Source organism: Pundamilia nyererei, unplaced genomic scaffold (genome assembly GCF_000239375.1).
Source record: "Pundamilia nyererei isolate P.nyererei 1_Seehausen unplaced genomic scaffold, PunNye1.0 scaffold00096, whole genome shotgun sequence".
In the NCBI taxonomy this organism is placed as follows: domain Eukaryota; kingdom Metazoa; phylum Chordata; class Actinopteri; order Cichliformes; family Cichlidae; genus Pundamilia; species Pundamilia nyererei.
This window is the reverse complement of record NW_005187497.1, coordinates 650,278-660,917: the sequence shown is the minus strand read 5'-3', so window position 1 is coordinate 660,917 and position 10,640 is coordinate 650,278. Positions and strand designations below refer to the sequence as shown.

The window sequence follows — 10,640 nt, the reverse complement described above, 5'->3', positions numbered from 1 at the left end:
GTGGGGGAACTTGCACAATCGGTGGCTGACTAAATACTTTTTTGCCCCACTGTACATAAGAGAGAAAGAGGCCTGAGTTGCGTGAATGTGTGAGAGCGAGACATCGGAGAGATTAAGTCTGGAGTTAGCTCTAGTTGAGAATGCTGACAAAGCATCCTTCAGCCAACACTTATCACAAACACAAATGAACCTCTTCAAATCAAGTCTCACCTCAGGCACTCCTGAAACACATTCCCGTTTGAGCATATTGGATGTTCACAATCTGACAGCTTCATAGCAAGTATTAATACCCTTAGGTCTGGGGGGATGATGGAGCCACATTTATTAAATACAGTCAAATGTGCACACACTGTGTTCACTGAGTCTTCATCTTAAGAGACATAATGATTCAGATTCAAAATACAGCCTGCATGAAAGGCACAGCCTGAACAGCGTAGCAACACATGACTCAACACAAGCCGTCACTGATAGTTATCTCTTGGTCCCTGGCACATGTGATACATGTGTAGCCATTTACACAGCATCACACTGTGCAACTGGCTACACAGTGTGGCTAAAAATTAACAACTGATGGGAAATGCACAGAAGGTGCTGGCTAGCAGTTACAGTTCAGAAAAAACATGCACATCGACCGTTGTTCAGTATACTGGAAATGGTTCACAATAGCATGCCATCAATGACGATGTTTAAATCAGGACAAATCTGCAAAGTTGACTAAATGTGTGACACCCAGGAATTTGAGTGTCTATGTTTGTGGGTGTGTGTGTGTGTTTGCAGCACTCTACTTGCACTCCCGTGGGCAGACAATCCACAGTGTGTTGACAAAGCCAACTCAAACATCACACAGCCAAGAGTCAGGGCAAGGCCACAAAAAACATCTATAAAAGATGTTTTAAACCTACGCAGACCGAACATGTCCTATTTGGCAAAGCATCTTACTGACATATTTCAAAGAATTTAAAGGAACAAAAAGTTACCAAATGTGGGAGATTACATAATTATAAATTAGTATAATCTAGTATCTCCTCCATTTAACACTGGAGGAAAAGCTGTATGCACCACAGAAAGGTCTGTCTAAGAGAGACAGTCTCACATCCAGCTAATTTAGAATTGCCACTTAACCTTACTTGCAAGTTCTTGGGCTGCAAGCCACCTTGAAACCCTGAATCGGGTAAGTGGTTAAGAAAATATATGCAATTAAGAAACCTAATCATGCAACTTATCACAAGGTTTGAAAAGTAATTTTTTTTGTACGTGTCATCAAGTTTAGCAATGCTGTACTTTTTTTCTAAACAGCCTACGAGAATAAGAAATTAAGATTTGTTTTAACCTGACGTTTCACATCTCATCCAAGAAGCTTCTTCAATTCTAATTTGTTTTAACCACATCTCACTTTTGAAACTGACACACTTTTCTCTAACAGGAATAAATGGGAACAAAGTCAATAAATAATTCTAACTAACCAACCTCCCAGCAGGGATAACAGACATTAGGATGCTTTATACAACTAACAGGACATGTCCAAAACATATACCATTCCTGCTAAAATAATTTTAGACAAAGGAAAGACTGCAACTATAGAGCTTCCATAACTAAGCCTATTTAATCCCTGACTATGCGTGCACTGGGCCAGAGAACAGCTACCCTAATGAAAAAGACAGGACAGAGAGAACTGCAAGTGTCCTGAGAAATGGGCATAAGAAACTCTGTGATTCTCTGTGTCTTAAGCTCTTTGTCTCATTCCATCCCTCATTCTCCCTCTGTACACAGAATCACACAAACACACAGAATCTCCAACTCTGCTGAACATCAGGTTGACATTAAGCACAAACACAAGCACAAACCTTTGAATCACACCATGACCAAAATGTACTTTTTTTAATGCACCTTTAAACATTGAACATTTCAGCAATTTAAGACTACAGACAAGCACATCTTGTATAGGTAATATTATTTCTATACTTTGGTATAGATTTTTTAAAATTCTTTTCTTAGCTACTTTAGATATTTCTCCTTTGTCCAAATAAGCACAATACACTGAAGACCCCTGAGGAGAATCTGTATGCTTTTGAGGACATACTGTAAGTATGCTGTAAGACCATTCATGTTTTTCCTTATTTAAATGAGGAAATGATCACATCTCTCATCATTCTGCTTTATGGCCAAATGTATTAGATGGGGCAAAGTAGCGTAAGGTTGCAGACACACAGAAAAAATGTGCAGGTGGAAGCTGAATTCTTTATTTATAAACAAATACATAAGCATTTCATTTGAATAATGACCAACACATTCTACCAAGAAGAGTGCACACTCATCAGAAAGGAGCACCCAATGAGCAAGCAAGTAATCTGCCAAGGAAGGTAGTACAGTGTAAGCATAGGTGTTAGGCATGTGTTTCTCTCCAGAAACAGCATGGCAATCCAGATCAATGAGCAGCAGTTGAAGCAGAACTGATACGCTTTTGATGGAAAGGGAAATTCTCTTTTAGAAATTACTGGGGACTGTGTGGGGTCTTCCAGGGTAAGACAGCCATTCTCTGGATAAATATTGTAGCTCAGGTAGAGCACTGGATTTATCCTAACAATAAAGCTGCAATATTGCAAACATTTTTATCATACAAACCTGCAATCTGTGTGTGCTAAAGCTGTAGGATGTGTCAAAGAACACCAAAAATTACTGATCTTGCCCCATGCATGTGTTAATGACGGAATGATTTTTGCTGAGATTTTACGGAACACGAAAGTGACCGACGTTCCAGAATACGGCAGGAAAAACTGAATTTTTTGTCAGCCGTAGCAAGGGAGAGCAACTCAGGTATGAATAGCAATACAGAGCAGTGCTTATTTTTTCCGTTCATTGACAGAGCCTGATCTATGATCTATTTATGGCTTATTTATTGAGTCAAAAATACACTACAGTGGCATTACAGATCAAAGGTTTACAGTTTTACTACTGTTTATGTTCACTGCCGCAATTTCTAACTCAGGGTATGCCGGCCTGCTCCAACTTTTTAGTGGGAAATCTGGGTTGAAAAGGCATTCCTCAAAAAAAAAATCCAAATGGGAACTCAAAATTTTAACTTTGGACTTTTTCAGGAACCCACCATAATCCAACACTCACTATACATTTTTTTATTTCAACATATATATCCATATAGCATGTCGCAGATGTGATAACAGAGTTAAGTTATGAAACAAGAAATGAAAAAATCTGTTGGTGATGTTGCAGAGCTTCCTATGTACGCTGCTGAATGATGACACACAGATGTTTCATTGTGACAAAAAACATGAAACAAAAAAAAGAAAATACAAAATTGTTTTAATACTGACTCTCAGTATCTTGATAACGTCAAATGTTAATAAGAACAGTAAGGTTCTATACTGTTTCATCAGCTATATTATTGGAGCTCTGCTCTAATCATTCAGGATAAGGACTCCATGACAAACTGCAGGAAGGAGCCAAAGGATACCACACTCAAAGCTTTGAGCAATCCACCTCAGTTATGCGGTCATTCTGATAACATCTCCCACAGTCATTCCAAATAAACTCTTAGTGGCAAACATCAAAGCAATATCAGGCATCTGTTTTTGTCATTTAACAACTGTTAATGACACACAACTTGCATTGAATTGCCTACCACAAACCTTCAGTAAATCACATTCGTATTATTCGTTTAAATAATCCCCACTTGAAATTTTATGCTCTAAAATGAAAACTGCCTTTTATCTTCTCCTTCAGTTGCAAAATTGATACTCGACCTCTTTGATAAATCTCCATCTTTACTACTACACTAGAAAGTGTTGACTGTCGAGAGCAACTCCAGCTAATTTGGCAGTTTTGTGACCATTAATTATCTTTAGCGCCTGTTTATTTGGCTTAACTGTGACACTTTACTTGGCCTAGCCATTGCTGGCTCTGTCCTGATGGACTTCAGACATGGGTTGCAGGCATGACTAGACTTTACCAAACGAGGTATAAAAACGATTACGAAAGCTCAAAATAAATGTAATCCTGTGTACTTGTTTTCTGAGTTTAACCTTCTACTGCAGGAGCTCATGTCTGCACAGATACTAAGCAGCCTTCCACCTTGTTCATCACGGGAGCTCTCACTGTGTGATGTGTTACATTCTTTCCCGTACAATAAAAAAAAAACTTAAACTTGACTTCTGGGACACCTTGGAAACATGGACAGCATGTACCCACCCCCAACCCACCCCTTCACATTCACACTTGCCTCAATGTCCTGACCTGTCCTTTGCAGCCTCTTTATCCTCCCTTCCTCTGTGTGTGTGTGCGTGTGCGTGTGTGTGTGTGTGTGTTTATGTGATAGTGGAAATTTGTGTTCTATGTGGCACTATAGTTTCTTTGTTTGTGTCCTTTTAGTCAAACCTTGGTTGCCCAGGGAACAATTCTCCCACCAAACTATTCCAACCCTCCACCCGGTATTGCGCGCTCTCTCTCTCTCACAGACTCACACACGCACATGAACTCACACACCTACACACACGAAGTTTTATAACTCTGTGCATGTACATAGTGGAGTGGATGCGCACATTGTCTTGGCTGGCGAGCTGGCTGCAACGGCAGATGCATTTTCAGTAAGAGTCCAAATTAAGAATGGATAGAAACACAGCAGTAATGACAAACTGCTGCTCATTCATTTGTCATTTATGGAAACATCACAGTTGTACACCTTCACTTCATCAAACAATGCCTAATTGGTCCATGATGTTTTCACAGTTAACATTTTACAAAACTCATATATAAATCTCATCATTCCTCCTGATCCTAAGCCTAAAAGTTGTTGCTGTGACTGGAAAATGTGAAAAGAACAGGTTGTGATGCAGCAGAAGCACACACACAGGTAAAGACACCGCATGTTCGCACACTCACACATAAGCAGTCAGGCCATAAATGTCGCTGTGAAGAAATGCTGGCAGCTGTGCTTTTATGGCTTCATCTGGCCTGTTATATTTATCTGATACCCCCACCCTCACCCCCCACCCCATGTGCTATCTTTCTCATACACATCCATTGATATTCCATCAACAATATAATATAAGGGCCACAAGTAAGGTGAAGAAAGCTAGCTCTAATTGTTTTCCGCCAAAAAAATAAAAACACAGAATATTCACAAATTCCTATTTACAGTGAGAGGCTTTACGCACCTTCATGGTCACACCTGGGAGCTGCCCACTGTTGCCCTTTTCCTGTACTATTGGCTGCTAAGCAACTGTGTGGCCTATTTAAAATCATGTGACTCATTATAAATCGATAAAGTAAACACTGGTAAAATCATACCCAGCTGTGCCACATATGTGCCGCTGGAAATGCTTAACCCCTCACAAAACTGGTTCTAATGAGCAATTTTCCTGTTTTTAATGTTCTAATTTTATGCACACACACAGACAATTCTTAAGAAAAACCTTAAGCTAGCACATCATTAAAGAAAAACCTAGTGTCCTTGAAGCCTTTGATTATACTGCTAAAGCAGACCTTGACATTAATACCCTACATGTGCTGCTGTAGCAATCAAATTGCATTAATCTGAGCGGGCAGATATGTGTTTAATACAAAATATTTTATCACTTGACTTTCAAAAGAGTTGGAAAGGAAAAAAAATCCCAGCAAAGGTACAGAATGCTAACCAGGTGTCTAATATGCCTTAACTCCTGTAAATGTTGTGAAAGGGTTTATCTGACAGATTCAAGTGTTACTGTTCATATAGTCAAGATATTTTAATATGATGGAGGCCGTTTCTCCTTGATCTCAGTCAAGGCCGTCTGTGTTATGAATTTAACAGAGCGCTGAAAACTGCCGTGAGCACAGCAGTGGTGTGTGTTTGTTGCTGTGCACATGTAAAAGAGAGTGCTACCCTGACCTTTAACACTAGAGTGGTGCCAAAAAGGAGCTTGCTTCTCACTGTGTTTGTGAGTATCTTGACAAAATGCCAAAACCAAAATAAGCACTGTACATGAACTTTATGTCATCGGTATTTTCAAGCATTATCATGATACAGAATAGTCCTGAAATAAAGGTGCAATCTTGAAAATTGCAGCAGGACAAAAAAAACAAAAAAACACACAACCCTAAAGATGTTTTCTTTTATTCCCGTAAAATGCTCACAAGATTTCCACTACAGATATGCATCCTGAAGTCCAGTCATCTCCTGGTCAGACAGACATACATCAGCAGAACATCAAAAATGTGCATGCACACATACCCCTCAGTGAGCCTCTGAGCCTCTTTTGCCTCCTCACTCCTCTATCGGGTCCTCAGGGGGGAGGGAAACCCATGAAATGATTCCTGACATGTCAGATCACACAGCAGCACCGGTTGAGCTGTCTGATATCAACACTTTTCTGCCTGACTGTGGACAAGTAAGACAGGGGGATTTGCAATGATTTCCCCTGGCTATAGCGCTACTTGTATCTCCTGTGCTGACTTAAGTTGCTGAAGCTGCCCTACTGTGCCAGTTAACCCTGAGAAATTCTGTGTCATAGAAAAATAGCGATTCAATAACCTGTGTCAAACTTCAAATTCTGTTTTTTTAGGATAGAAAATACATAATTATTAAAATTTGTATCTAAAAAAAAACCTACTAGGTTTTCATCTGGAAGACGAGAAGCATCGTCACTGAATAATATCAACTCGAACCAACCACTGTCCTTTCTGTGTCAGCTTGGCAGGAGATGCCAAATTCCTGTTGAGCAATCATTTAGAAAGAGAAAAGAGTGTTTTTAATCCTTTCCCCCTGTCTTCACAATTAAAATTCACATCTCAGATTCACCTTGTTGTGTTACACCCACTGGCAGACTGTCACATTTACATCCATGCATGAACATACCCTGAAAGAATATACTGAGAGTGAAATAGAGAATGACTGAGATATTGTACACTTGCTCCAGCATCTCACACAAATGAGTGAGCATAAAAGGACGGGAATACACCTTCTGACTCCACCACAAAGCTTCCTATGCAAAGCCAGCCGGATCCCATGAGTTTGCAGTAGTTCTGACATGAACCTAACTTCGTATCAGTGTCAAACGGTTTAATATTATCGAAAGACGGTTCATTAGCATACTGGGGTGCTCACAGGTGTGAGCCCTAACAGTATTCTTAAATAGTGAGGCTTTTCCTCTCGCTGTTTGAGTTCAACTCATTATTTGGATGTTTCTGGTGAAGTCAGATCAAAGTTTTGATTAAATGAAGCGTCTCTCCCGGCTCGTCATTTTTCACCCTCGAGGAAGACTGAATCAGGTCTGGAAAAATCTATAAAGAATATCAAGGTATCAAACATTCTCATTATTTTTACCTATGTATCTATTTGGAGCTGTGGGGTGTACAGAGGGTGGATGAGATATAAGAACTTACGTACTTTAATACCCTGAGGACTATATCATTTGGCAATACGAGGAGTTTTTCTTCTTTGCATGTTTTGTAGTTAACTTCTAATATCCTGTCACTTTTTAGAGCATCTGAACAGCAAAGCGGGTGCACAACAGGAAGAACAATGAAAGAAAGACTGAATTGGACAAAGAAGAAAATGTCAGAGTCATAGGATGTACTCTGATTTTTTTTGGCTAAATGAAAACTATCTTACCTTCAAGGATGACTTCTTTCCCGGTTTTTTTTAACGCTTGCACAGCCTCGTCATGCGTGGCCTCTCGTAAGTCGTAACCATTGACAGAGAGTATGGCATCACCAACATAAAGGGCCTCGGTCTGGTCAGCAGCCAGGCCTTTAAAGATTTTGGAGATGAGGATTGGCATCTTGTTTTCCTTGCCACCTGCATGATCAGACAAGAAAATCAAGTTAAAAATCATGTGGAAAAATCCAACTTTTACCACTAATTAGCTTCACAAAGCAGTTTGGTAGTTCCTATTTGAACGGCCTATTGGCAGTATATAAAGCAAATCAAATTATGTGTTTTCTTGGACGCTGGTAAATAAAGCACTGATAAAAATGCCCTTAAATTCACTGTGACTTCACACCAGAAGGTATAAGTTAGAGCTGAGTGATAAAACTAAAAAAGTGTGTGGCTGGTTGGTAGTTATAAATATGAAATAAACAGTTTCTGTCCCTTATCACCTTAACATTAGTCACCTAAACTGCAGTTAAAAGAGCACATAAAAACTGATGGAGACAGTGATCGGCCTACTGTACTATGGTCTGTGTCTCCGACTCTCCCTCCCTTTGTCTGTTTGTCACACAATGAAGGTCAACTAGTAAGCTGATGGATGCGCTGTAACTCTTGTGGTGGGCTTCCGCACTTCATGTGAAATATCATCGTTAATGTCAGCTTAAAGCTGGACTTTGGCCTTCAGGCTAGTGAGAAATAGTCTTAAAGACGATAAAATGCTTTTTGTGTTTTGGTTTTTTTTTGCTATTTCTTCTGGGTGATCCCTCTGCGAGGATTTTTATCATGCAAATTTCTTTGGACGCCCAATGTAGTATTCTTAAAAATATCAAAACTTCTACACACGCCACCAGGACGATGAACTTATCCACTATTCTGAGCACCATAGCATCATATAGATGTATAATCAGAGGCAATATGTGGCCCTCACTGACTCAGTCACTGAATTAACGAGGGTGTTCCAGAAAGCTTAAAGAAAAGATAAGTTAATGTGGGTTTTAAAGCTTTGTTGGTGATGCTATCTTTTATGTATATCATCAAATGTTTAATAAAAAAATAACTAAACTTATAAACTTGAGTAATTACTTTAAATCTTAAAAAAGATATGGGAATTTGTCACAGGACAGTTAAGTAACATGCATGACTATCAATACTGCTAGGTATATTTTTTAAGGTTCATGTTTAATTAATGCCATTTTGAAAAGGAGCTGAAGAACCAACAACAAATACAGAAGCCAAAGTAGATGGATACCATGTTATCTGCCTATAAGCCTATAAGAGTCATTCTAAGAGAGCATTTTGTGGTTGTAAGTAGATACAACTAACTGGTAGAAATGATAGACTTCACTATACTACAATACAAAAAAATACTGCAGTTTTTTTTTTAGTGGGTGACATTGTAAATGGATATTGCATATTGTATATGGAGTGTGAGAGACTTCTACTATCAACGTTGGAGATCTACAGGCCACAGTCAACAGGACCAGGAAGGTGCAGGAGATGTAACCTGGGACAGTGTACACTGAGAGACACAACCAAGTGGCTGGGATAGTGTGCAAGCACAGCTGTGCCTCATATGGGTTAGAAGTACCCAAGTCCCAATGGAGGACACCACAGAAGGTGGTTGAGAACAACAAGGCTAAGGTCCTGTGGGACTTCAAGCAGCTGCTGGCCAGCCAACCACACATAGTGGTGGTTGACACGGAGCAGAAGACCACAGTGGTCGTAGATGTGGCAGTCCCAGGGGACAGGAACATGAGAAAAGGGAGCACAAGAAAACAGAGAAGTAGCAGGGAACAACTGGAGCAGATGTGGAAGGTAAAGCCCATAATAGTCCCAGTGGTAACAGGAGCATTAGGAGATGTAACTGGAAGAGTGGCTCCAGCAGATTACAGGCACAACATTAGGGGTCTAAGTCCAGTGCAGTCCTAGGAACAGCTAAGATTCTGTGCAGTACCTCAGACTTTTGCAGAAGACCCAAGGAGGAACACACACACACACATATCATGGCCTAGCATGTTATATACCACTAAATTAACATTTTATTCATGAGGTAACAGGCACAAGATAGCCCCAACTCATTACACTCTTTAAATAAGTAACTACACTCTTGTACAAAACTGAATAATAACAGTAAATAAGCTAATCCAACCACATAATTAATACTGGAAGATCTAACAGAATTGCTGTGAATGGACAGAGTTGCAACAACGACTGCAGACAATATGAGTGAACATACAATAAGGCTTCATTAAAGCTGATATGGACTGATATAGCTCAAGATCACACAGTGCATATAACAGAGGATTCAAATGTAGTACAGCAGTTGCACAGTAGGCAAGAGAGTTTCTAGGATATAGTGATACTGGTTTCTAAAGCCATTTTCAGACATGATGAATGTAACATTAATGGCTTCATTAGTCTGTTAAAGTGGCGGCATTCAAATATAGGTCACTATCACTTTAATGTTCCACACAGGTTCATTCAGACATGCCCAAGGCAATGACGGAGCCAGTGCTTTCTACCATAAAAAAAGGAGACAAGCATTGTCAGCATAAGCTCTACTCAAGTGTGGCAACACTTTTGAACATGCCATTGTCTACAAGAGCAACGTCTCAGTGTGTGCTGCTCAGCATACCAGCATGTGAGAGACAGCAGTGGTAACCTTACGCTATCCGCTAATGTGACTGCAGTTCAAACTTGTGTCGTTAATAAAGTTATATTTAAATGTTACTCGGCCTGGCCTAGAAAGATAGAGATCATGACTTTTACAAAAAAAAGTGAAGCTCGTTTAGACATAAGGCCAACAAGTTTGGAGGTCATCGGTTTTATGGTAAAGAGTGTGAGTCTGAAAAAGGGCTAAAGTATCCAGGGGATGATGAGGAGGGTGTCAGAAACACTTAGCGTTGGCAGAGAAAAGGATGGGGGCACATTTAGAGAGTAGACATTTGAATCAATGAGGAGACAAAACCTTTAAGGAACAGTTAAAAATATTTTTTTT

At 39.7% G+C, this 10,640-nt stretch overlaps 1 protein-coding gene across 1 annotated transcript in view; it reads right to left on the bottom strand.

Moving 5' to 3' along the window:
• Window positions 1–10,640, bottom strand: part of snta1 (syntrophin, alpha 1) — a 32,449-nt gene that overhangs the window by 17,554 nt on the left and 4,255 nt on the right. Inside the window, exon 2 of the mRNA XM_005740008.1 lies at window positions 7,604–7,789. Within this exon, the coding sequence (XP_005740065.1) occupies window positions 7,604–7,789 (186 nt within the window). The remainder of the gene's footprint in view (window positions 1–7,603; window positions 7,790–10,640) is intronic.